The sequence below is a fragment of the Tachyglossus aculeatus genome, chromosome 11, assembly GCF_015852505.1.
Source record: "Tachyglossus aculeatus isolate mTacAcu1 chromosome 11, mTacAcu1.pri, whole genome shotgun sequence".
NCBI lineage: Eukaryota > Metazoa > Chordata > Mammalia > Monotremata > Tachyglossidae > Tachyglossus > Tachyglossus aculeatus.
Genome location: NC_052076.1, coordinates 67,562,529 through 67,589,749, shown reverse-complemented (window position 1 = coordinate 67,589,749; position 27,221 = coordinate 67,562,529). Strand labels below are relative to the sequence as shown.

General features: G+C 56.5%; 1 protein-coding gene across 1 annotated transcript; it reads right to left on the bottom strand.

Moving 5' to 3' along the window:
* Positions 1-6,656: 6,656 nt before the first annotated feature.
* On the bottom strand, positions 6,657-26,441 carry ADAMTS15 (ADAM metallopeptidase with thrombospondin type 1 motif 15). Its single transcript, XM_038754736.1, has 8 exons — positions 25,485-26,441; positions 16,794-16,926; positions 12,479-12,646; positions 11,548-11,834; positions 10,729-10,906; positions 10,048-10,229; positions 8,951-9,126; positions 6,657-7,771 (listed from the first exon to the last, which is right to left on the bottom strand). Exons 1-8 carry the CDS (start codon positions 26,439-26,441, stop codon positions 7,006-7,008), a joined length of 2,847 nt encoding a protein of 948 aa, XP_038610664.1. The 3' UTR covers positions 6,657-7,005.
* Positions 26,442-27,221: the final 780 nt, after the last annotated feature.

Here is a 27,221-nt window from a genome sequence, read left to right as displayed (position 1 = left end):
CAAGCAGTGTACTAAAGAATGGGATCTTGTCTTATGCTTTCGAGTTATCTCCGACTCACAGAGACTCCATGGACACATCTCTCCCAGACCCCCCCACCTCTATCTGCAATCATTTGGTAGTATATCCATAGTTTTCTTGATAAAATTATGGAAGTGGTTTACCATTGCCTTCCTCTGCATAGTAAACTTGAGTCTCCGCCCTCGATTCTCTCCCATGCCACCGCTGCCCAGCACAGGTGAGTTTTGACTTGAAGCAGATGGCCTGCCTTCTGCTCGCTAGCCACTGACCAACCTGAGACTAGAATGGGTATGCCTCTGCTTGACCCTCCCTCCCGTAGTTGAGACTGGTACTGGAAACTCTCTAGGTACGATCCTGAGATGGAGAGGACTGGGGTAGATACAAGTGAATCAGGTCAAACACAATCCCTGCCCCACGTGGGGCTTCCAGTCCAAGTAGGAGGGAGAGCAGGCCCTGAATCCCCATTTTACAGATGAGGAAACTGAGGAACGGGGAAGTGAAGTCAAAGTGACTTGCCCAAGGTCACACAGCAGGCGGGAAAAGCAAGAATTAGAACCCAGGTCCTCTGACTCCCGGTCCCGTGCTTTTTCATTACTTCTGGAGAGAAATCAGTCAATCACTAGTGTTTATTGAGGGCTTACAGTAGAACAATGTAATAGTAATAACAATAGTGGCATTTGTTAAGCACTTTTTTAAATGGCATTTATTAAGCGCTTACTATATGCAAAGCACTGTTCACTTACTATACCACAATTATTATTATTATTATTATTATTATTATTATTGTTGTGTCAAACACCACTATAAGCATGGGGGAAGATACAAAATAATCAGTCCCTGTCCCACTTAGAGCTCACAATTGAAATAGGAAAGAGAACAAGTATTGAATCCCCATTTTACAGATGAGGTAACCGAGGCACAGAGAAGTTATATGACTTGCCCAAGGTCACACAACAGGCACGTGGCAGAGACGGGATTAGTACTCAGGTCCTCTGACGCTCAGGCCCATGATTTTTCCACTAGGCCATGCTGTTCCTCCAGCCGTACTAAGCTTTTGATAGCGCACAACAGAATGAACAGACATGATCCCTGCCCTCAAAATCCTCACAGAGATGGATGCTAAAATAAATTACAGGTAGAAGAAAGCAACAGTTTATAGATTATAAACAGGAGAACAACTCTGGGGAAAGGGAAAAGTGCCCAAGTGCTTTAGTGACACAGAAGGGCTGAAGTGGCACATGGAGGGTGGGAGGAGAGGGGGAATAGGATAGGGAGATGAGGGATTAGTCAGGGAAGGCCTCCTGAAGGAGATGTGGTTAATGAAAGTCCCTGAGGTTTGGGAGAGAGGCTGACTGCTGGATGTGGAAGGAGGGGAAATTCCAGGAAGAACCAATCAGTGGTAATTACTGAGAGCACACTATGTGCAAAACCCTGTACTAAGTGCTTGTCTTGTCTAATACTGTTGAGTCGTCTTCGATCCATAGTGACTCCATAGACACATCTTTCCCAGAACACCCCACTTCCATGTGCAATCGTTCTGGTAGTGTATTCTTGCAGTGTTCTTGGTAAAAATATGGGAGTGGTTTACCATTGCCACCTTCTGCACAGAAAACTAGAGTCGCCACCCTCGACTCCCTCCCATGCTGCTGCTGCCCAGCACAGGTGAGTTTTGACTTGTAGCAGATTGCCTTTCACTCGCTAGCCACCGCCCAAGCTAGGGATGGAATGGGTAGGCCTCTACTTGACTCTCCCTCCCATAGCTGAGAATAATAGAGTACGGGACACTCTCCAGGTGCGGTTCTGAGAGGGGACTAAGTGCTTAGGAGAGTACAATGCAAAAGAAGGGAAGCAAAGGTTACCAGTGGGAGACCAGAACAAGGCCGAGTGATAGGTGGGCTTAAAAGGAGTAAAGCAGGAGATCTGGGTTGTAGGGAGAGAGGAGGGAGGGAGGATAAGCAGTGAAGAGAGCTGACTGAGTTCCTTAAAGCCAGCGGCCCAGAGTTTAAGCTTCACATTGAAAGAGATGGCCAGTCTTTGGAGGTTTCCGAGGAGCAGAGAGATATGCGTTGAACAGTGTTTTGGCAAATGATCCAGGCAGCAGAGTGAAATATGGACCAAAGAGGGGAGAGATCTGAAGACAGGGGAGATCAGCGAGGAGGCTTAATGAGTTAGTGAAGATGGGATACGACCAAGTGCTTGGCCAGTAGTGGTGTCTGTTTGGATGGAGAGGAGAGGGCAGATGCTGGAGATGTTGCGAAGGAAGAACCAACAAGATTTGACCACTAACTGATTACAGGGATTGATAGAGAGAGGAGTCAGGGAAGTGATTTTTTTCTTTTCTCCTCAAAGCTTCTAGCTGCCTCAGTGCCCACTATGTAGAACAGGCACAGGATGTCCAGCCCGGTCCCTCTTGACTGAGTTCTGGACACTCATCAAGGCTCTTCCCGGATCCCATTTCCATCAAAGAGCACTTTCCCACCGCCCCCTCTCGTCCCCACCCAAAGCGGAAAAATAACTAGGACTGTTTTCTCCCTGGAATGTGTCTACCCCGCCAGAGACTCTTATCTCCCTCGTCAACAACATTCTAGTCTGCGTTAGGAATGTGGTTTACAAACTGGACTCGCAGAACCCGACGACCCGTAGGCAGAAATGGCCAGATTTCAGGAGAAAACAAGGGGGAGAGAAGCCATGAGCCTGTCTGTCACAGTTGGGGGAAAGGGAAAGAGACAGGATGGGGAGGCAACTGGACAGTGGCAAACAGATCTCCAAAACCATCCACCCATCTGCCCTACCCAACCGCGCCAGGAGCAGGCTGAATCTTCGGCTGCAGCCAGGGGTTGACGGATCTGCTGCACGGTCTAACAGAGGGATGCTTGAGTGGTTTGATTTGTGCCCGCATGGAGGCTGGACCAGATAACCCCTCAAGTTCTTTTCCAGCTTTGTCCTCTGTGATGGACAGACATGCCTGAGAATGCCTTCAGTTGGCCCACGTACCCCCGTAATCAGGCCAATTCTCTCCCCTGATGGGGGGTGGTGCGAACACCTGTGTTCCAGAATGCGCTGGTTCTGCTACGCCATGCCCCAAGTCCCGGATGGACCAGTGGGCACACCTCTGCAGGAGGCCAGGACACCACATCCCTAGAATGCCCTGCCACAAAAGCCTGGTCTTCTCCCTTCAGTAGCCCCAGAAGCGAGCTGTCAGCCACAGAGTAGAGGGCAACACTGTCTTTGCTGGTGGCCAGCTCCAGCCCAGGCTCAAAAAGTTGAAGGGAGCTCTCCGCTTCCACATGCCAAAGCCTGTGACTGGACCATCAGCTCGAGGGCAGGGGCCTGGGTCTCCCGTTTCTGACCCCCACCTTGGGATGACTTCTCACGCTTTCCAACCCCAGGCCAACCTCCCAGAGAACGATGAAGACGAGGAGACAGAGTGAGGGCTTTAAATACTTACAACTTTATTGGGGGCTGGCTGCCAACACACCGGCAGCCGACACCCATGTATACACAGTATACGCATACAGTCGGTACACAGTCCTCCTGCAGTACACAGGGTGCAGAAGGATACCGCAGAAACAAAATAAAATACATCCACGGGTGACAACGACAATTCCCAGTGGCACTGGAAATACGGGACCAGGAGGGAGATCAGCCAAGCCCAAAGGCCTAAGCTCCGTCGGTTCAAGTTGGGGGGGGGGGTGGGGGGGAGGAGGGTGTTCCTGGGCCCAAATGTCACCATCAGTGCAGTCACAGGACAGGGGGATCAGAGGTCAAGCCCTGATCCCTCCCTTTCTACACTTCACAGGAGAGTGTGCTGACTTTTCACAGCCCCCAAGGCTTGGTTTTCCCTAGGACACGCTGGAGATCTGTCCATCTCCACCTTATCAACTGGGCCTGCAGAGCTCAGTAGAGTGAACACAGGGTTGGTGGGCCCACACTTATCCTGGTTGGGAATTCTGGGTGCTGTGTTTTTGAAGACTAGAAAATGAAAGATCCACTCAGGACCATAGACACGAAGTCAAGGTCCTGCTAGAAATCCCTTGCTGGGAAAGTTTCCTCTCTGAGAGATTGTGGCCCGGTCAGATGCCCAAGCCCTACTGTCAATTCCTCCCCCTTCCCGGTCTGCCTATCCCATGCTTCCGCTGCTCCTCCTGGCAGGGCAGGGTCCCCAGGAAGAGATACGCTCAGAGCAGCCCTTGCACTCTGGAGGCTCTTCCGAATAGTTGTCTGGCCGGCAGGAGGAGAGAAAGAAACGGGAGGGAGACAACTGTTTGCTTCCAAGCTGGGCCAGGGCTGGAAGAAGTCCGAGCCCCTTCACCCTTCTCTGCCCCCTGGTTCACTGTGCCAGGAGGCTTCAGACCTCCCTGAGGAAAGAATGGTTTACCTTCAGGATCCAGACCTTGGTGATTGGGGTCAGATGGCTCAATGAAGGTTCAGATGATTGGCAAAAACAATTCCCAGTTCCTCTGGGAAAACCAGCCTAGGCTCCTCCCACCCAGAGACCTGTGAAGGCACACTGCCATCTGGTCTGTCCCCATCCCAGCCCAGGTTCTGCCCAGCTCCCAGAGTCCTTAGTGCCAAACAAACCTTCTGAGAAAGGTCACTTCAGACATCCCTACTCCACTCGGGCAGTTGCCCCAGACCTGGTGGGAGCCGTAGTCCCGTCGGTCCAGGGCAATGCCACCTGTGTGATCCTCCCACCTGGGGCCCACAATATCCACACTGAAAACTTTCAAAGGGGCCAGGAAAGATGAGCTCACAGGGATGACTCTGACCTCGACCAGATTCGTCTTGGTGCTGGCCTCACCCAGCCTTGCGAGGCCAACCACAATCTCACCACTCGTGCTATGACTTGGGAGTAACCAATCTCCTGCGGCCTGCAGGCTGACCGGCCAGCTCACAGGACAGATGCCAACTTGCTGAGGCCCTAGCTCACAGTCCTGATGCCCTGTGACTATTTCCTCCCTCACCCAAAGGCAGTGAGAGATGGAGGCTGGGACCCTTCCTGCTACATGTTACCACTGCGGTGCCAGGATGCCAGTGAGGGCACCGGGACCCCCACCTCTTCCTCTGCCATCCCTTCTCGACACCCACCTCCCTCCCACTCCAACATATCAGTAGAAGGAAAACAGAACCCAACAGGCTAGAAGAGAGGGGGTGGTGAGGCGAGGGCATTCACGCCCAGGAGTCTGCTCATTCTGTATGTGGAGACCTAGGTGACAGCTTTTCACGTGACTACAGGGGCCAAGTGGAGGCCTTAGGTTGGTGGGAGCAGGGTTGGGGGACGCCTCCAAAAAACTAGCCCAGGAACTGACTGACCATTTGGGGTCTTTTCGGGCCTGACTGCACCCTCTTCCTGGAATAAGCAGTCTTGAAAGTCTAAATCAGCCCTCTGGAGGCATGCGGCCACTTCCGTGAAATAGGCAAGGAGGGGTGAGAACACAACACCAACCCCCTTATCCATGACGTGGATTATCCATACTCTTCTCCTCTCTTCTTGGCTCCAGCTTTTCCAGGGGCCATTTCCTAGCCTGACAGGAGGAAATGCCAGAGGAGGGGAGGTGGAGTCTCCCTCCTGTCACCGTTAACTCATGAGAGGGTCCCGGAGGCAGCAGACTGGGAGGGGGAGGGGGAACAAAGCCACGCAACAACCGGATGAAACCAGATTGCCCATTTCATCTCAGCTTCCACGATCCCAGCTCTCCCTGTCCCTCCGGTCAAGACTGATAATTGAGCCCCCTACATTTGCTCCGTGGCCCCCGTTGCTGGTCAGCCAGGCTGGAGGGGCAGGAACGGGGCCAGGCAGATCGGGGGGGGGTAAGGCAGGGAGCTCCATCCCTCCTGGCACAGGGGTAGAAGGGGAAGAAGTCCCAGAAGTAGGGGAGGGAGGCCCAGTTCGGGCCAGCACCCAGTTCTGGTTGACAGAATCTCTCCCCGACCAACTACCTCACTTGTCTATCCTGTTCCTGGGCTCGGTCCCCGGAGGTTTTAGCCAGACCTGGGCCCGGTCCCCGGAGGTTTTAGCCAGACCTGGGCCTTGGGCCCTGAGAATGAGTGACAGGGACAAGAGACAGGGGACAGGGCCCGCCCCTGGGGCCAGCACCAAACAACCGCATAGCACCGGGGCAGAAATCACAACCTGAGGTAGCTCTGATGGCCCCGCTTCCCAGGTGGGGGAAACTGAGGCACAGGGAGGCAAAGTGACTTGTCCAAGACTCCCAGTGTGGTGCCAGCCAAGTACAGGGAGGACCCAGGTGCCAAGATGCCCAGCAGCCCACCCACTCTAGGTTTGTGCAGGGGCTCCCAGTGGTACCCTGCCAACATGTGACTCCAACTGAGGCCCACCTAGCAGGATAGGCCTGGAGGAAGGCCATGGAAGAGCCGGCATGGGGGCAGGCAGACAGGGCTCGGGCCTCTGGGCCCCACTCCCACCCAAGGCACCACAGGCACATGAGCCCCTCACGCTGCTCCTCTCCAGCCCCTCTGGGGAACGGTCTGGTGCCCAGATCCCTTCCCCTTCCGCCCCCACTCCCTGCCTGAGGGAGCCTGGGGAAACAGAGAGGTGGACAGCACCGACAGAGAAGTTGACAGCACCAACAAACCCTGCCACAGACAGATGCAGCCCACGTACGCAGGCCACCGGCAGGTCTGCCCCTTCCAAGCCCAGAGCCCACCGTAGAGGGAGGCCCCTCTTGCCAGGGTCCATGAGGGCGAGGATAGATGGCCAAGAGAGGTGGCCAGGTCTCCTGCTCCCCTAGGCCCCTGCTCGGCACCGCCCGGGCCCAGACCGAGTGAGGGGGCAGCAGTGCGAGGTAGACGCGGAGTGTGCTGGGCCCCTGCCCTGAAGGAAGACCCGGGGCGAAGAGGCTCTGACTCCTGTTCCAAAGTCCTTAGTCCCTGCTGGCCCTCAGCCAAGCCGTGGCCTATCCCTTCGGCTGCCGGCCGGTGGGAGAGCGGACAGGGGCGTCCCCGGGGCGGAGGGAGGAGCCCCTTCAGCACAGCCTCTGGGTGCAGAAGTCCAACTCCTGAGGCTTCTGCCTCGGGTTACAGCGGTCCCGGGGCAGCAGACGGGCCCCCTGACCCAGGCAGTGCAACGGCCGCCGCTTGAAGCCACGGCCGCAGGTCTTGGAGCAGGGAGACCAGACGCCCACCTCCCAGGAGGGGCAAGGCTCCCCACAGGGCCGCACCTCAGCCGGGCGCTGCTCCAGAGGGCAGGCGGCTGGGCCGGGGAGCCCCGAGGCGGGGTGGCAGCTCACGGGTCGCTTCTGCTGCCCGTGCCCGCAGCTGACCGAGCAGGGGCCCCAGCCGCCCGCCACCCAGCGGGCCGGGGGCCGCCCCCCGAAGTCCGGCTGCTCCACGCGGTTGGAGAGGCCCGGGGCTGGGGGGCCGTGGACATCCGGGCGCCGGGCGGGCTTGGTCTCGCGGCTCTCCTTGGGCAGGTAGAAGGAATAGCGGAGCCGCGGGGGCGTCATGTTGCCCACCGACAGCACCTCCACCGTCAGGGGCTCCTGGATGGGCTGGAAGGCCTGCAGGCTCTCCACGGCCGTGCCCGTCCCGCTGTAGCGTACCAGACTGCCCTTGACCGGAAGGTCCCGCTCCACGGCCGACACCACGAAGTGGCCGTTGAGCAGGTACTGGCCCTGCCCGTTACGCAGGGCCAGGTAGTTGTCGTCGCCGATCAGCCCTCGGTAGCCGCGCTGCCGGATGTCGATGCTGGAGGCCCCGGCTGGGATGGCCACCACAAAGTTATAGCCGTGCCTGGGGAAATGAGAAGAGAGGAGGGGTCGAGAAGAGCAGGGAAGGCAGGCGGGGCGGCCCCGGCCAGAGTGGGGCAGCCCCTTCAACCACCACCCTCCGGGTAGGGGAGGGTAGCAGAGGCGCAGACTCAGTTGACGGCATTCTGTTCCCACCCCTGCAAGGGGGTGATCCCGGCCTGCCCTGTAGTCCCACGCAGGAGCTACCAACATCAGGACCTCAGTTTAGGAGGCACCCAACTCCCACAGCGAGCAGGGCTGAGGCTCAACTTGAGCTAATGAGGAAGGGAGTCAGGGGGAAGCCAGCGCCTTCAAGACATAGGCAAGGACGGACAGTCTACCGTGGCACCTCTGAAATCAAGAGAGGAGTAGTGGGGAGCAGGATGGAGAAGCAACATGGCAACAAAGAACCCCTTCACGGGTTCAGGAAGCTCCAGTCCTGCTCTTCCAGGGAGCACCCCCTACCTCCACCCCGATGTCACCAGTCAGCCCTTCCAGAAACACAAACCTCTTTTTTTTTAATGGCATTTGTTAAGCACTATGTGCCAGGCACTGTATTAAGTGCTAGGACAGATAGATGATAATTGGTTTGGACATAGTCCCTGTCCCTGTCATAGTCTTAATCCCCATTTCACCTTATCTGTAAAATCTGTAACTGTGGTGCAGTGAAGTTTAGTGCCTTGTCCAAGGTCACCCAACAGACAAGTGGCAAGCCACGATTAGAACCCAGCCCTCCAACTCCCAGGCCTGGGCACTTTTCACTAGGCCACGCTGCTTCTCCCTGCTTCCTGAGAAGGCCTAGCATTAAGTTCTCGAAACAATGACCCCGGCTGGCTTCCTGGACTCCGTGACCTCGGTCCAGGACCAGAGAAGGGACCTGTGGTGGGTAAGCGCAGGCAGCCAGCAACCTCGGGTACACACTCAGGCAAATTCACCCGCCGTCTTTGATCTTTGTAAATCCCAAAGGGAACACAGTCTCAGAATCAAGCCCAAGGTAGGTGCCCTTCAAGTCCAACCCTCTACAGCCCCATTTAGGCCCTGGGACAGAGTTGGGCATATCCCCAGGGCTGAGGATTCAGGGAGGGGTGGAGGAGCTGCCTGCACCACCTTCGCCACAACAGCTCTCTCAGCCCCAAGTTGGTGGCCAGCTGGAGGGGCCCATCGTCCTGAGGCCAGCACTCACATAGGCTTGGTAAAGAGGCCTGTGACCCGCTTGCAGGTCTTGTTGTCTCCTCCACACACGCCACACTTATCAAACTTCTTCTTGGAGCCCAGCTTCCCGTCACAGCCTGCCTTGATGCACTTGCCCTGGACGCAGATGGAGGTGGAGTCGGGAGAGCAGGGGGTACCATCCACCACCTTGGGAGAGAGAGAGAGAGAGAGGGGCCACCATCCCTGGTCATTCACACCTTCCGCCCTGCGGGAAGCTTGCCAAAGAACCCACCCCCTGCACCCCCAAACCAAATCGGTCACTTAAATTGACTATGTGCTTGCTTTGTGCAGAGTCCTGGACTAAGCACTTGAGAGAGTATAACAGTTAGTAAACATGATCCCTGCCCTCAGGGAGCTTACAAGTTTAGTAGGGGATACAGACATTAAAATAAGAGCACAGGCTGGTGGAAGCAACAGAGTTTAAAGAGGGAAGGGCAGCAGGACCAGACTCCCCAGCTGGGTTCTGAGGTCCCAGAGCCTCTCTCTTCAGGTGTCCCCTGACCACCACGGCCCAGAGATCACTCTATGTCCTCCTTGTCCCCAGTCTTTCGGGCAACACCCACCCCACCAGATTTTCTTCAGCTCCAGATCTGATGCCTAAAGTCTCTGGCTTTTGTCCCATCTCAACCCCCATCCACTCATCCTTGGGAAACCAGAAAATGTTAGCTTGACTGACCCCATTTCATAGATGGGAAAACTGAGGTGGAGCTGGGAGAAGAACCCAGCTCTCTCCAACCTTTTAGCCAACACCACCGCCTCCGGCCCACCTTCCCTTCCCCTCCCCAAGGCCTTCCCCCCCCAGGGGTCTCCTTCCCGGTTGAAGTCAAGAGATAGGGCACAGGGCTCTGGGTTGGAGGATTTAGAACCACCCCAATGATCTCAGCTGGCAGCCCACTGAGCACAAAGCACTGAGGCACAAAGAGGCACATTCCCTACCCTCAAGGAGCTTACAGTCTCCCCTACCGTAAGCACCCCTGCCCGTTGCCAGCACTCAGACTCTGCTAGGTGTTGGGTTGGCTCTGTCTAACTCTACCCTGCTCCCTCTGCCCTCTCCGGAGTCCGGCCCACCTTGGGTGCCAACACGTAGAAGTAGCCAGTGCCATTGGCACGGCAGATGAGCTTGCACTTGTCCCGGGGCGAGACGCCGGAGTACTTGGGCACCCAGGCCACGGCGAGCGTCAGCCGGTTGGTGCTGTGGTTGTAGCCGTTGAAAGCCTCACACTGCTCCTCGCGGAAGCTCTTGCCCAGCACTGTGGGGGAAGGGGAGATGAGCCCTAGTGAGCCATTGCCACCGGGGCCCCGTCCACGGACCAGAGACCAAAGTTCCATCTCCCTCTGGGACGGGAGGGTGAGGGGCAAGGGGGCAACCATCCCGGAAGAGTCCACACCAGAGGACGTCACGATTGGGTTTCCGCTGGCCTCCCCTCCCAGGGGTTCCACTCTCTGCCCCGCCACCCCCACCGAGCCAGCAGCCAGGATTCAGCCAAGAGGGAAGGAACCCACACCGAGGTGAGGGTGGGAGAGTCTGTCTCCCCGTGTAGGTAAGGCACTACCCCCCTGGAGGCAGAAGGAGAACAAGATGACCCCTGGGGCTCTACTGTGAGCGGAAGACTGTATGTGCTGCTCTGAGGCAGTGACCAGCAAGGAGGCTTGGTCACCGCTCCCTTGGGTGTGAATGGTGACTGGCTCCACCCCCACAGGGGCCTCCCGCCCCACCCCTCCCGGCCCCCCGTCTCCTTCCCTCCTCACCTGCATTGGGACAGGGATCCAGGCTGCAGGAACGATACTTGACCCGGATGCCCTCGCAGTATTTGCCCCCATTGGCGGGGGCCGGGTGGTCGCACTCCCTCTTGGCCAGCTGCACGCCCCCGCCGCAGGTCCGGGAGCACGGCCCATACGGCTCCCACTTCCCCCAGGAGCCATCCACCTGCAGTGGGGAGAGGAGGAGGAGGGCACAGATGCACAGTCAAGCCTCCCGAAGGTCTTCTTCACCCCAGGACCCAGGCCACCCCTGCCGGAGGACGGCCTGGTCATCTCTCTGGGCGAGCCCTGTGAGCCCACTGTTGGGTAGGGACTGTCTCTATATGTTGCCAATTTGTACTTCCCAAGCGCTTAGTACAGGGCTCTGCACATAGTAAGCGCTCAATAAATACGATTGATGATGATGCCTCTCCATCTGGGATCACCTAGTTTGGCCTTAAAATCCAGGTAGCAAATGGGGGTAGACTGTGAGGATGAAACTTCTGGTTCCAGGTGCCAGACCAGGGGAACCCAGGAGACCTGAAAGCTTGCCTTTTGAGGACAAAACACAAGCATTCTTCCGCTCCATCCTTGCCCCTTCCTTGGAAGCACGGCAGGAACAAAGGGTTCTCCTCCCTCATTTTTCAGGTGAGGAAGCGGAGGCCCAGGGAGAGGCAGGGACTTGACTGAGACCTCCCAGCACACCGGTGGCAGGCCCAGAGCCAAGCGCCCGCTTCTCCCGGTCCCCAGCCAGGCACCCCTGCCTGCCGCCTCTCTGTACCCTGGTCCCCCCCGGGCCCCCCAGGGTGGGCAGCAAGCAGTACTCACCCTGTACTTACTGATGCTATGCCTCTCCACACAGGCTCCCTTCAGGCAGAACCTGCCCTCGCCGCAGCCAGTGCCGTCCGCCCAGGGAAAGTGGCGCGTCTGGCACACGATCTGACCCTTGGCCTTGCCCGTACACCAGAGCTTGGTGCAGTACTGCATGTAGGGGCAGGGCTTGGAGCCCAGGCCGAAGGCCAGCTCACACTGCTGGCTCAGGCTGTAGCTGCTGCCGGGCAGGTCGGCCTCGGGCAGCGAGATGGGCTTGCCGGGCTGGTCCAGGAGGCAGTCGCCTGCGGGGGGGCACGAGGGGGGCGGCGGTGAGAACTGCTCTCGGCATCCCTGCCAGGAGGAGGAGTCCGGCCCCGCTCCCCGCGAGCAGGTGAGGCTGGAGTTACTTACAGACTCTCCGCCTCCCCACTGTACCTCTCCCCTTCGCCCTTCCCACTGCTAGCCTGCGCTTAGTTTAGCATCTGTGTTCCCCGGTAGACTGGAAAGTCCTTGAGGGCAGGGATGTGTGGTTGTTCGACTGTACTGCCCCAAGCACATGGCGCAGTGCTCCGCACACAATGGAGGCACAATAAATACTACTGATTGGAGGGTGGGGGCTGACTCCATTCCACCCCAAACAGGCAATGGGGGTACAGAGGCATAAGGGCACCGTGAGGAGCAAGCCTCTAGCTCCAAGGTCCAAGGAGGGAATAAGGGAGGATCCAGGAGCCCTGGAACCCTGCCCATCCCACCCCAGGCAGGTGGGTCTTCCCCTGGACCTTTAAGGAAGAAGGAGCTTCCACTGCTGCCCAGTAGGAAGTTCCCGGGGGGGGATGGAGGAGGGGAGAAATCTAATCCCATCCCAAGACCAACCCAGGAAAGGCCAGGCCCGAGTCCGGTCTCAAACGTTCGCGGGCAGTCAGGCGGACAGGCTGAAGGGACTCACCGTGCCCACTGTCCAGGAAGTCTGTGATGATGGCAGCGCTGCAGGCTGACCAAGGGTTGGCACGATCGATCTGGATGAGGGTGGGGGACATCATGTGATTGGCCCGCAGCTTCCCGAACACTTCCTCACACACCTTCACGTTGTCGTGGGGCATGTTGAACACGTGGCCTGTGGGGGGGATAGGAAAGGGGAGGAGGGGTGAGAGGAGGCAGTCGGCTGAGAGAGGGAGAAAGGGAGGTTCCCCCTGGGGCTGTGGACACCCCATCTGGGCCCGGCCGGACTGGATCTACCAGCCCGGCCCAAAGAAAGAATCCACCCCAGGCCTAGGACTCAGGTTCGGTTCTGGTTTAAGGAGCAGATCTCAAGACGGTTTCCCTTTTTTTTTTCTAAATAGCATTTGCTAAGCGCTAACTATGTGGCAAACGCTGTTCTACGAGCTGGTATATAAGTTAATTAGGCGGGACACAGTCCCTGTCCCGGATGGGGCTCACAGTTTAAGTCGGTGGGAGAAGTGGTGGGACCTGAGTAGCAGTATGGCGTACTGGATAGAGCACAGGTTTGGGAGTCAAAATGTCATGGATTCTAATCCTGACTCTGCCACTTGTCTACTGTGTGACCTTGGGGAAGTCACTTATCTCCTCTGGGCCTCAGTTACCTCATCTGTGAAATGGGAACTGAGGCTTTGAGTCCCACATGGCACAGGGACTGTGTCCAACCCAACTTGCTTGCATCCACCCCAGTGCTTAGTACAGTGCCTAGCACATAGTTAAGTGCTTAACAAATACCATTAACAAACAACAACACAAGAAAGTAAAACGTAGGATGAACTGCTATAATGGTGTAAAGCAGAGGCTATGGAGCAGAGGGAAAAGCAGCGTGGTCTAGTGGAAAGAGCATGTGCTTTGGAGTCAAAGCACCTGGGTTCTAATTCTGCTCTGCCACTTGTCTGCTGGATTACCTTGGGCAAGTCACTTGTACCTCAGTTACCTCATCTATAAAAATGGGGATTAAGACTGCAAACCCTATGTGGGACAGGGACTGTATCCAACCTGTTTATCTTGTACCTACTCCAGCTCTTAGTGCATTGTCTGGCACATGGTAAGTCTTAAACAAATTCCATCTAAAAAAGAAATTGGGAGGGGGACGGGTGAGAAACTCAGTGATTATCTTGGCATCAGTGTAGGTTCGACAAGAAGCCAGAAATGGCAGACCAGATAAAGGATTATACAATTAATCATAATTATTATGATTACTGTGCTAAAGACTGGGGCCAGTAAGCATGATCAGGCCGGACACAGTCCCAATCCCACACACTAATAGGGAGGGAGATTGGGTATGTTATCCCCCCTTTACAGCTGAGGAAATTGAGGCACAGAGGGGATAGGTGATTTGTCCAAGGCCATAGAGCAGGCCAGTAGCACACTCGGACAAGTCTGGCCTCCAGACTCCCAGATTCGTGCTTTTCCCTTTAGGTAACCCTGCCTCTCTGAGCCCAGTTAAACAGAAACCATTTCCATACCAATCATTTCCGATTCAGGTAAAGGCTACAGCCTGGTGCACTTTTTAGTTTACCTTGAATGTGGCCACATTTTGGACCCGGCTCCACACAGGCCTAACCAGTAGGTTGTGTGGATCAGACACCCTTGCCTCTGGGCCCAGATAAAGAGAAACAGGGACCATGAAGAGAGAGGGAGGAAATTAATGGAGAGTGGCTAAAAAGTGGTTTCCTGTGTTGCCAAGTTTCCTTTGCTATGGAAACCAAGTCTCTTGCCTGCTGGGCTGTAAACTCCTTGAGGGCAAGAATTGTGGCTATCAATTCTATGGCACTCTCCAAAATTCACTCCCCCAATCCAAGTCACCCCATGGTCCCCTCTTTCCCCAGGCAGGAGGCTGAGGGGCAGCAGCAGTAACGTGAGGCCCACCTCAAACTTCAGAATGTGAAGAAGGCAGTGATGGCAGCCATGACTGTCAGACTCTGACCCATGAGGAGCCCAAAACTCCCCTCCTCTTGTCACAAGCATCTTTGTGCTTGTCTTTCACATTGTTTGTGTTTTTAGGGTTTCACCCTTCTTTGGGAGTCTGTCACCCTTACCACTTGTCCCCCTTATTCTTAGGCTGTGAGCCTCTTGGGAGCTGGGGACTGTATCTTATTTTCACCTGTGTATTTTTTTTTTTTTTGCAGTGGTTAATAGTGCCCTACACAGGGTAAGCACTTAATATATACCAGACAAAGACCACTACTACCACTGCCTTGTCCACAGTCACAGGGATGAAGACCCCAGCCCTTAAAGAAGCAGTGTGGCCTAGTGGATAGAGCAGGGGCCTGGGACTCAGAAGGAACTGAGTCCTAATCCCTCCCCAGCTGCTTGTCTGCCATGTGACCTCGGGCAAGTCATTTCACTTCTCTGTGCCTCTGTTCCCTCGTCTGTAAAATGGGGGGGCGGGGGGTTAAAGACTGTGAGCCCCATGTGGGACAAGGACTGCATCCCAACCGATTTGCTGGTATCGCTGAGAAGCAGCGTGGCTCAGTGGAAAGAGCATGAGCTTGGGAGTCAGGGGTCATGGGTTCTAATCCCGGCTCCACCACTTACCGGCTGTGTGACAACTTCTCTGTGCCTGAGTTACCTCATCTGTAAAATGGGGATTAGGATTGTGAGCCCCACATGGGACAACCTGATCACCCTGTATACCCCCAGTGCTTAGAACAGTGTTTTGCACATAGTAAGCACTTAACAAATACCATTATTATTATTATTATTATTATTATTATCTACCCCAGTGCTTAGAACAGTGACTGGTACATAATACGCATTTAACAAATATCACTATTATTATTATCATTATTACTACTATTATTATTACTATTCCAAGCCCAATGGCTTTTAACAAATATCACTATTATTATTATCATTATTACTACTATTATTATTCCAAGCCCAACGGCTTTGCCTGGCTGGACCCTTTCCCTCACTCAGACTGGGCAGCAGCTATTTTAACATCTGGACTCCGGTTGCTGAGGGTTAACGGAGGGCCAGCGTTTCCCAGACATTTCCATCCCACGGCTCCTCGGGTCCCTAGCCCTGCACCACCAAATATAACACTTCCCCACTTCCCCCGCTAACCGCACCCCCTTTCTGCCTGCCACCTGGCATCACAGAAGATTTAGAAGATTGGCAAGGAAGGACGGGGATGGGAGGGAGGTAGAGAGGCAGCCTGCTCACCTAGGTTGGACAGGCCAGATGCACCCTGCCCACCAGCTAGTATGAGCTCTGTGACTCAGATTCTCCAAATGAGGCTGAGAAACACTGGGCCAGCCCGTGAAGTACCTGGGGTAGGGATGGTCGTGGGTTTCCTTGGGGCCAGGGAGCTGAGAACCCAGAGCTCATGGCTTCCGTAGGCCAGGATACATCTAGCAGTCTCAGTGGGGTGAAAAACATCCCCCGGAGAGTGTGTGTGAGAAAGGGAGGGATGGGAGAGCCCTCCTACCTTCCTCCCTCCTACCTCCCTCCTCTTCTTCCTCCCCTCTGAGACTGTAAGCTCCTTGAGGGGAGGAAATGGGTGCCACGCTTTTGCTGTTCTTTCCCTAGCTCTTAGGAGGGTGTGCTTTGCTCTCAGTATGTTCTCAACGAGTGCCACTGTTCGAGAGGTCAGGAGAAACCAGGGTTGGCGCAGAAGGCAGAGAACGGGTCAAGGAAGCAGCCTGCGGGAAGCAGTAGGCAGCAGCTGTTCCGGGCAGGGCTAGCAGAGAGAAGAAGACGCCGGATGGATGGTTGGAGGGCAGAAGGTCAGGATGGTATTGCTGGCAGAGGGCATGGGCATGGCAGCCAGGGCTTCAAGACAGGAGCAGAATACTGATAACCATAACAGTACTTATTAAGCTCTATGTGCCAAGTACTTTTAGACTGTGAGCCCACTGCTGGGTAGGGACTGTCCCTATATGTTACCAACTTGTACTTCCCAAGCGCTTAGTACAGTGCTCTGCACACAGTAAGCGCTCAATAAATACGATTGATGATGATGATGATGAAGTACTGTTTTAAGCACTAGAGTAGATACGAGTCGATCAGGTTGGACAAAGTCCCTGTCCCACAAGGGGCTCACACTCCTAATCCCCGTTTTACGGATAAGGTAACTGAGGCCCAGAGAAGTGACTTACCCAAGATCACAGCAGACGTGTGTTGGAGTCCGGATTAGAACCCAGGTCCTTCTGACTCCCAGCCCCATTCTCTAGCCACTAAACCATGCTGTACCCACTCCTCTCCCCAAGCCCAGCCCCAAGGCAAACCCAGAAAGCCCCCACAGCCTCCGCCCTTACCCAGCTCATGAGCAGTGGTGAAGGCAGACGGCAGCCCGTCGTCCTCAATTACCGAGCAGCTCCTCTTAGGGTCGCACATGGTGCCCACATCAGCCATGCCCAAGGTGTCGCAGGTGGTGGCGCCGCACAGATCCTGGGTGCGGGGGAGAAGCGGGCAAAGGCCCCAGCATTAGAAGAGGCAAAAGGAGGCAGTCCTGTTTAGACCCGACCCTGGGGGTCTCCTCCACTGTCTCCCAAGTTTTCCCAGCCTCCCGTCTGCCAATCCCAGGGGACGGGGAGGGGACAGGGGATGAGGGGGACACTGGCCCGTGGAAAACCAGAAGCCTCGGCCCAAATCCTGCCTGGAACAATCAAGGGGTAGAAACTGGGGCCCCCAAAATCACGTTAGCAGGGCCTCAGCACTTTATACCTCCTGCCCAGTCATGGAACCCCAGGAGCTGGGAGAAAGCATGGCTGATCCTGGGAGAGGCAGAGGCAGCTGCCGCTGTTGGCCTGGCAGGTGGGAGGGAGGCAGAGGGCCCCTCCCATCATCGCTTAGCCCAGATGGCCACAGACTGGACAGATCTCCAGCCAACAGACTCCCACGTGGGCCAAGAGAGTTTTGAGTTTGGGCCAGGGCATGGGCCTCGTCTGGCCGCTGGAGCTCACCCTGGCTGGCCCTCGGCGCTCTGGTCCAACCCTGGGCCAGATCCCACGGTAGACAAGGTGGGGGGAGCACCCCAGGTGGGCTGTATCCCTGGATGGGCACCAGTTGCCCCAGAGTCCCGGGTACAAGGGAGCCACTGTGCAGCCTGGGAAGCGGGAGGGAAGACACAGTGTCTGGCACAAGGTCCCAACCATTCCTTCCCTCTGCCCTCCAGAACAGGGGGCACCAGCAGCACCATGCCAAGGAGTGGGCACCCTTCAGGGAGTCCCCAAATTGTCAGCACAACAACTATGAGGTGATCAGATGGTTTAGGGAACCACATGTACACACAATCCACAGACAAACACAATCACTCCCCCTCCCCTCCCACACCTGTGGGTTCACTCCCACTAGCCCAGTGGACTCCCCTCGACTAGAAGACAACATCAGTGTTAATCCAAGTCACTTGAAAGTGAGTTCCAACATGCTTTCCCTTCACCCATCCAGTGGTTTGACACTCTCCGGTGGTGATCCTCAACCACGCTCACTGATGGCAAACTCTCTCTGGATAAACAGAGATCTGGACTAACTCAAGAGACTTGGGGGGCCCAGAACTGAGTTACCAGCAGTATGTAGGAGACCCAGCTCTGGTCTGCTTCACCCTGCCCCTCCCCAGCAGCCCCCCAGAACTCTGCCTTCAGTGAGCCACAGCTCAGACCAGAGAGGTAAAACAGGTGACTGTGACCCATGGAGGGAAGCACTGCGAGGGAAAGGGAACATGAGGTTTCTGGAGAGTCCAGCCCGATCCAGTCAAGAAATGGATGGGAAAAGCTGGGCACAGACCTACAGCAAGCCATCCGTAAAGCTGGCTGTCTATCATAAAAGGTGCCTTTCTCGTCACCTGCATTGCTGGGTCCCCCCAGGGCCCCTGTCCCGCAGATTACCTGGAGGTGAAAGGAGGGGGAAATGGAAGGAGCTGCCAGCCCGGAATTCCCCAACAGTAAGGTCTGCTTGGCTCTTTTAAGCACTCATTCACAACAGCCCTAAGTCTGGTCTCGGGTGGCGGGGCTGGAGGGTGGTCGTCTGCACTGCTGGCAGAGAAAGAATCCACCCTTTGCCTCGCTCCCGGCTCCAGGGGAAGTGTCTGCCAGTATGACTGGGCCTATTCCTTACTGCAACCCGATACTGTCCCCCCGACTTTGGGTGCTGCCCTCACTCCCCTCCAACCCCCAGGCCAATTCTCTCCTAGCAGGAACACTGGCTACCTCAGGGCCCAATCCGTAGGAGTCAGAGCCAGCCTGTCCCCAGCATCTGCCCTGCCTGGCAGAAGTGGGCAGTGGCAGAAAAGCAAACCGGGAGTCACCTAGCTCTCAGCCCCCATAGCTGGTTGTCCTTAGGCAAGACATTTAACATTCCAACCCAAGCCACCCTGCCCCTAAAGACACAGGGAGCAAGGTTTCCCCTCTGTCCCACCTGCAGATCCAACCCTTCCAAGCACCTCTGCAGACACCCCAGCAGGGTGGCCACACTAGGTGGACACACTGCCCTGTTCCAAAAAGCAGTAAGCGGGAGAGCCAGGAGGCTGTGGCAATTCTCCCTTGCAGACTGTAGCTGGGCAGGCTGTAGCTGGAAACCCTGCTCTCAAATAACATCCTCATCATGCGGAACTGCAGCTGCTTAGGATGAGGAGTCCTAGCCCTCCCCCACAAGTCCAGCCCTCCCCAGGCACCAGGGGGCTGGGCTGGAGAAGTCCGCAACCATATGTGCTCTGGCTGCCTATGGGGGCCATACCGGGCCAAGGAGCATCTGGATCCAGTTCTCCTCCCATGAGGGGGCTACCCCTGCTCAGCTGGAATGAACCCCCATGACCCCCATCCAATCACTCTGGTCCCCCAGAGAGGGACAGATTCAGGGATCTGTGTTTTGGGTCTGCTCGTTGCCTCCTCCCCTTCTCCTGCTCAGACCGGAGGGGGACAAGACAGGGGTTTTCCCAGCTCAGCTGGAGACACAACCATTCCACTCTGGTCCAAGCAAATGATCCCCTTCTTCCAAGATGCTCTTGGGCAGGGGTGAAGATGGTCCTCCACAGGCAGGAGAATGGCTGTCAGATGTCACTTGTTTGCAAGATGACTACCCTGGGGACCAGGGAGGGGGAAAGACAGAGGGAGAAGGAAATAGAAAGTCCGTACAGGCTTCTCTCATTTGTCCCAATTACATGCTCTCCTCCTTCCTGCAAATCACTCATCTCCCCCAGGATTCCCATAGGAGCCAATGGCATTGGCAGGAGAGGCAGGGAGATTTTGCCACTTGATGGACAATCCCATTTCAGGGTGTGAGCCCTTCTGCTACAACCTGACCATCGACACAGCATCTCTTGGAGGCGACAATCTCTCTGCTCAGTGAGGTCAAAGACCCCGGCCAAAGAGGGTCCAGCCCATCAGATGAGGCCATGGATCTGAGCGAGGAAGGTGGCTCCCATGCCAGACCAGGCCACCACACCGCATTTCTGATTGGCATCTTCTCTTGTCCCCATGCGAGTCAAGCAGCCTAGTCTCCTTCGTTTTTGTTATCCCCGATAGGCAGAACTCTGCTCCCTTTGGGAAAGACGGATCTGCCAGCTCAGGGCCCAGGAGTGGTACCGATCGCAGCGCGGGGAAAGGGAGAAAGGGAGAAAAGGGTCCCGGCTAAAGCTCAGGTGCTAGTTTCTATGATCCAGTCTGGGCTCACGCAAATCAAGTCTCTGATGATGTTCAAACTAGGGCTTTGGCCAGGGGTTGGAGGCGGGGTGGTGGAACAGACCAGCCCTCCCATGTTCCCAAGCTGAGATTCCACCTGAACGTGGGAACTCAGATTGCCAGCTGCACTAGGGCTTAGTAGTCCCATGCCCCTTCCTTTTCTCCCAAAGATGGGTAGGAATCCAAGGAGATGCTGATGGAAGAACTGCAACACTTTTCCTGGGTCTGGGTGGAAGATTGTAGAGGGCAGGGGGACACCAGACCCAGCCCTTCCGGATTTACACAGTACCGAACAGAGTTTTCAGCTCCCAGCAGGTCCCAAGGAAGGTGCAGCCCGGATTTAAGTGTCTTCCCTTTGCTTTCTAACAGCAACTGTTTCCTTGCCAGATGAGCAAATCCTGGGCTCCAGGCCCGACACCTGCACTGACACACTGACCTGGTTCCTGCCATGAGCTTCGTCTGCTGACTTACGGGGATGAATTAGGCAGATGCCCTTCTCCACCCTTCCCTTTGCCCTAGAGCATACCCGTAGTCCAGGAGGAAATCGGAGGAGCCTCTAAGCCTCCAGGCCCAACAGGCTGAATCAGAGCCCTGGGAAGGCACACAATTCTTCTTGGGGTGGGACAGGGAAAAGTGTGGAGGGGGTGGGGGGTGTACATGAGAAATATCTCCTCCAAGCGGCCTTCCCCAATTAAGCCCTCATTTCCCAGGCTCTCTCTCCTTTCTGTGTCATCTAGGCACACGGATCTGTGACCTTTGGGCATCTGATTTCCTCTCCACCCCCAAACCCACAGCACTTTTGTACATATCTTTAAATTATATATCATACATTTATATTAATGTCCATCTCCCCATCTTGACTGTAAACTCACTGTGGACAGGGAACTTATCTGCCAACTCTGTTGCGTCGTACTCTCCCAAGCGCTTAACACAGTGTCCTACATGCGGTAAGTGCTCAAATACCATTGATGATGAAACCAGAGAGGCCACACAGCTCCAGAGAATGAGGGAAAAACCCCTCCCGCCAAGATACTAAAGGCGGAGGAAGTACTTGTTTACCTGGAGGGGAAAGGAAAAGGGGAGCATGTAGGAGGCAGAATGAGAGAAGGAACAGAAAAGAAGAGAAGTGGGGAGAATGGGCAGAGATCATCAAAAGGATGAAAAGGAAAGAGGAGACAGAAAGGCTAGAAAGAGGGGAAAAAGGTAAAATAAATGAACAATGTGGAGGGGAAGGATGACAGAACAAGGTGGAAGGAGGAGGAGGAAGAGGAAGAAGAGGGAGCCAGAGGACACCACATATTTCCATGTCAGAGCCAAACCCTAGGTCCAGTTGTCCTGAATGGTAGATGACCTGACTGGGCTGCAGATCAAATCAAAGCTGCTCTCTCCGTTCTTGGGGCTTCCCTCAGCAACACCCACGATCGCCAGAGGCTCCTGTCATCACCAGCTGGCAAGGGCCTGATGACATCAGTCATACGGTTTGGCAGGTGGAGGGAGACGCGGGTGAGGGAAGGGCTGTGGGCTGGGCAAGCATTCTGAACCGTGGGAAGGTCAGGGCTGCTGGACTCATCATTGTAGCGGGCCACTCCAAATACTGGAAACGGCTCCTTCCACTGCACCTTACATTAGTTCTCACTGTTGCCAGCACCTTCCTAGGCCATTTTCTTGTTTCATTCTTTCCTTGTGAGCCTCTTGCTTCCCCCACCCCATATCAATAGACAATGAACCCCTGCGAGGGCCCGGGATGGTGACTAATTTATCATTCATTCCACTCTTCTCTAGTACTCTTGCACATAGCAGGCACTCAACTAACACTAACGAGTGAATGAATATTGGCGAAGCAACACGATGGACTGCTATTGTTAGATTGTACTCTCCCGAGTGCCTAGTACAGTGCTCTGCGCAATGTAAGCATTCATTATTCATCCAATAGTATTTATTAAGCACTTAATACATGCAGAGCACTGTACTAAGCACTTAGCACTGTACTTGGTGCTTACGTTTGAGTGACTGACGAATTCCAAGCTCCCTTTTGGAGGTCTCCATCTAGAATTGTTCCAGCTCCGTTCCTGTTCCTAGTTTCAAAGAAGGCCCGAGCCCACTTCAGCCTAGCCGGGGCAGGATTTACCTTAGCTGGAAATGCTCAATAGTTGAGGCCGATCCTGAAGGGGATAACATCAGCGGAAAAGCCAATTCTTCTTTAGGATTCGTCCCCAGCTGTGGAACGAGCAGTGCCCGGGTCATCTCCCTGGTTCAGCCACTTGTAGCTACAATGGATGAATCCAGCATCCCTCCTCCCTCTCCGCTTCCTAATGTTAGCGTGTCTGCCATTTTCTAAGCCCTGTCATCAGAGGTTGTCCTCTAGACCCTAATTCGCCCGCTTGGGCAAGCTGTAGCCCCATAGTGTCTTCCGTCAGCCAGGAAGATCTGTACCCTACCCACCCTATGAAACGCCCAACAGAGCATCCTGTTCGGTCACAGAACGGGGATTGTCGTCGTCGTCGCTATGGAAGTAATCCCTAGTCTGCTCAAAGCAGCATGTCAGAGGAATGGAACCAATCAAAGAAAGAAGCAAATCCCAGTCCAGAGGGAAAAGAAGAAATGGATGAGACCGCACCGTAACATATATAGGCTTGCATGAGAGCCAAGATCTTGGACGTCCATCCAATTCAACTGGTGCCTCAGTGAATGGGGCTGCAGGCAAAGCTCTGGACTCTAGCCTGGCCGGGTGGACCAGCCCTCCACTTGGAACATGAGGAATACGGCGATCCATTCCAAGGGAGGGGGAGGAGAGTTACTTTTCCGTTCGAGCGGCTTGGCAAGGCGATCCATCCTCTGGTATCTGGAGACCACAGACGGAGGAGTCCAGAAAGAGCAGCTGTGTGTTGATGCTTTTCTCTCATACTGTACAGGCCCCAGGGATGCAGGGATAAGGGTCTGGTAATGCTGCAGGAATGCAGCGCATCCTTCAGTTTGCGCTCTGCGGTCTTCTCCTGCAGGAGGCACCGACCTTGATGAGGACGCAGCCAATGCAGCTTCTCCGCTCTCCAACGTCAAGTCCTCGACCGATCAGCCCGCCAGCTGGCCTTCAAGGGTACCGTGGCTGTGGAGAGCTCCGTCTCGATAGGTCAGCCTGCCACGCCAGGCGGGTCGAACAGAGTCAGAGTGGTCATGCATCTTGTATCCATTTGGGAAGGTCAACTAGGAGGTCAGGGGTCACGTCCCAAGGGTGGCACACATCGCTGGCAAAAGCAAACCCCCAACCCGCTTGATTTCCTTCCCTTCTGAGGTCACGATCCCACCTCCCTCACTCGGACCTGGTTCCCCTTGAAGTTCTGCTCCCAGAGAGGCTGCATCAGATGACTTTCTGACCTCCACTGGGATGTCATTCTGAGATCAGAGAGCAGTGGGCTACCCAATCTCATTAAGTTATCACGTTCCTGGCCTTTGTTGTTGTCTTCCTCACCCGGTGGACTGCAGAGATTCTGAGGACCTATGGGGAAGACCCCCCGTCCTGGGTGCTTCCACTCTGGGGAAAGATTTGATCAAGGAAGCTAGAGCACAGCACAAACAGCACCGGAGCCCTTGGCAGAAATCGTGACACAACCCCACAATTGCCTGAAGAGTCAGGTTGGAGGGGAAGGCTAGAAGACAGAAGGAGGAGCTTCAACTTGGGATCAGACATCTTGGCCATCGGCAAGAATGGGGAGGGGGAAGGAGCGGGGAAGGAGAGAGAGAGAGAGCCAAAGGGGACAAGAGGGGCTTGGCTCATCGTTTCTGGTTTCTACAGGGCTGCCTGACCTTGACAGGGAACACTGCTTGCAGAGCAAAAGTTAAATCTGACCCTAAAGTCCTCTCTAAAAACACTGCTGCATGCAACGAGGAAACTGAATTTGAAGGGAAAAACAAAATTGTCTCACAAAAGACGAATGTCAGGGAAACCCAGTCCCGATTCCTGGGTCACAACCTCAGACTTGAGTGTCCTAACTACTAGGAACCTGCAAAGAAGGCCAGGTCTTGGTAGCAGCCTTAGACATCAGAGAGGAAGTCAAGCAAGCCCCTCCACCCATTGAAAGCTGTAAATCAGGTGGCTTGGAAGGCAGGGTCCCTCTCCTGCTCAAGTTGGAGAACTGGCGTGCCAGCCAGTCCCACCAATGTGCACTCCCCAAGCCAGAGGAACCGAGGCCAGGCCCTTACGGTTCTGGTACGGAAGTGGTGCTGGAGGAAAACTTCATGAAAATTGAAAGTGGCAGGTGACAATGCCCTAAAGTTACCAAACCGATTAGACAATGGGATGAACATAAATCGGGGACAGGGAGAACATCCACCTAGACAGAAACTGGGCAAAACGCAAGGACAGAGGGCAACCACCCTGTGGAAGTCGGTGACGGGCCGATGGCATCCGTTCGTCCTAGCCCCCGGGCCAAGCCCTAGCCAGCGATGAAGTGATGGAATCCGTTCGCCCTACCTAGCCTCCGTTTGAGCCCCAACTGGGCTGCCCATCGATAAATGGCTGGAGAATCAATCAATCATATTTATTGAGCGCTTACTATGTGCAGAGCACTGTACTACGCGCTTGGGAAGTACAAACTGGCAACACATACAGTCCCTACCCAACATTGGGCTCACAGTCTAAAAGGGGGAGACAGAGAAAAAAAAAAACAAAACCAAACATACAAAATAAGGTGGGGCAGAGGGGTCGAAGGATAAAAGGAAAAAAAGATCGCTTGTGCCTTGGGGTTGCGGTCAGTCAGGCATCAGCTCCCCTGGGTTCTCCAGACCTCCGGAGCTAAGGGGGTCAGACCCTCTGGACTGACGGTCGGCGGGACGGTGCCGCCCGGCTCACTCTGGTCCGGTCTCCGGGGCCAAGAGATGCAGCGGGCGGTGCCCGCGCCCTCACCCAGCGTGTGCCCAGGGCTACCATTCACTCATTCAATCATTCACTCAATTTATTCGGGTAGCGATTGAACGCTTCCAACGTGCGAAGCAGCGAACCCGAGCACTCTCCGAGCGCCCCCTATGGCCCCTGCCTAGTATCTGTGGCTTTGCCCATTGGTACTCCCCTGGGCGAGGGAGACGCTGATTGGCTCTCCCCGGGGTGCGCGGGCCTCTGATTGGTCAGGGCGGGCAACACCTCCCCAAAGCGCCCAATGGCCTGCCAGGAGTGCCCCCCGCACGTGTGCTGAGAGGCGGGAAAGTGATGAGCGGCGGGAAAGCGATGAGCGGGATGAGCGGGAAGCGGGCTAGGTGTGAATCCACACTGTGGGGAATCCCGGGGCCTGGGCGGAAGAAACGACCGGACGGATAGGTGCTTGGGACCGCCGGACTCACCTGCCTGGTGAAGAGAATGGCCGTATCCCAGTATTCGGGGTGCTTGTCGCTCCCTCTGTTGAGCTTCTTCTGCCAGGCGCAGAAGTTGCGCAGCGTGAGCGCCGCGTTGCCCGAGACCTTGGGCCCCTTGTCGCGCTCCCCGAGGAGCAGCATCTTGACGACGACGACGCTGATGGGGTTGCGGATGCTGGGGTGGCGGTAGAGCCTGGCGGCCGTGGCCAGCAGGGTCAGCAGGTAGTGCTCCAGGTCCGCCCCGTGGAACTTGACCATCGACTCGTCGGCCACCACCAGGGTCTCCACGAAGCGCGGGACGGAGGCGAAGCGCTTGGCCCGGCGGGGGCCCCGCGGGGGCTTGTAGGGGTCCAGGGCCCGCAGGATGGAGGGGTTCCAGGAGGAGGCCACCCCGCAGCGGGGGGCCGGGCCCCCCGGGGGCCGGCCGGGGGCGGCGCGGCGCTGCAGGAGGTGCAGCCCCTGCCCGGGGCGCTGGGCCCCGGCCTCCGCACTGGCGTTGCCCAGGGGGCTGATGGTGTACCGGGCCCCGCCGTAGCCGAAGGCGCCCCGCAGCCCCCCGCACAGGCTCAGGGCGGCGAACGAGTCCCGCTCGGCGTTCACGTCCCCGGAGTAGAAGCAGTGCCCGGGCACCGGCCCTGGCACCGGCCCTGGCACCGCCCCGGGCTCCGTCCCGGGCCCCGGCCCGCCCAGGTAGCGGCTGGAGAAGGCGGGCGCCAGGAAGCGGGCGTCCGGGGCCAGGTGCAGGTAGAAGTCCTCCTGGAAGGCGGCGATCTGGAAGGTGAGGCCCCGGCCGCCGGCCTCGTCGGGGCCCCGCCGGTAGTAGTGGCGGCCGTTGATGTCCGGGTCCAGCCGGATGGGCACCACCACCTCCTGATCCGGGCCCGACGCCCGGCCGGCCCCACCCAGGAGGGCCAGGGCCACGACGCCCAGCGCCAGCAGATGCATGGAGGCGAGGCCGGGAGGCCGGAGAGGCCGGGAGGGAGGCTGGGAGGCCGGGAGGGAGGGAGGGAGACTTAGAGGGAGGGAGGCAGGGTGACCTGGAGGAAGGGAGGGAGGGAGGCTGGGAGACAGGGAAGGAGGGAGGCAGGGAGGCCGGGAGGGAGACCTAGAGGGAGAGAGGCAGGGTGACCTGGAGGGAGGCTGGGAGACAGGGAAGGAGGGAGGCAGGGAGGCCGGGAGGGAGACAGGGAGGCTGGGTGGGAGACCTAGAGGGAGGGAACCAGGGTGACCTGGAGGGAGGGAGGGAGGGAGGCTGGGAGACAGGGAAGGAGGGAGGCCGGGAGGCCGGGAGGGAGACAGGGAGGGAGACCTAGAGGGAGGGAGGCAGGGTGACCTGGAGGGAGGGAGGGAGGGAGGCTGGGAGACAAGGAAGGAGGGAGGCAGGGAGGCCGGGAGGGAGGGAGGCTGGGAGACAGGAAAGGAGGGAGGCAGGGAGGCCGGGAGGGAGACCTAAAGGGAGGGAGGCAGGGTGATCTGGAGGGAGACAGGGAAGGAGGGAGGCAGGGAGGCCGGGAGGGAGGGAGGCCGGGAAGGAAGGGAGGCCGGGACGGGGCTTGGGAAGGTGGACGAAGCGCGGCTGAACCCAGCCACCACAGCCTGGGGCGCCCGGGTCCGGCGGTGGGGCGGTGGGGCCCCGGCCCCGGCAGAGACCCTCCCGCCAAGGAATGGGCCGGGAAGGAGAGAGGGGGGGAGGGAGGGAGGGACGGACGGAGGGAGGAGGGCGGC

Coding starts and splice junctions, on each gene's coding strand:
- ADAMTS15 (XM_038754736.1), bottom strand. CDS start 26,441: ATGCATCTGCTGGCGCTGGGCGTCGTGGCCCTGGCCCTCCTGGGTGGG. Junction 11,835..12,478: donor CTTCCTGGACAGTGGGCACG/GTGAGTCCCTTC, acceptor GCCCCCCCGCAG/GCGACTGCCTCCTGGACCAG. Junction 10,907..11,547: donor ATAGCATCAGTAAGTACAGG/GTGAGTACTGCT, acceptor TCCCCACTGCAG/GTGGATGGCTCCTGGGGGAA.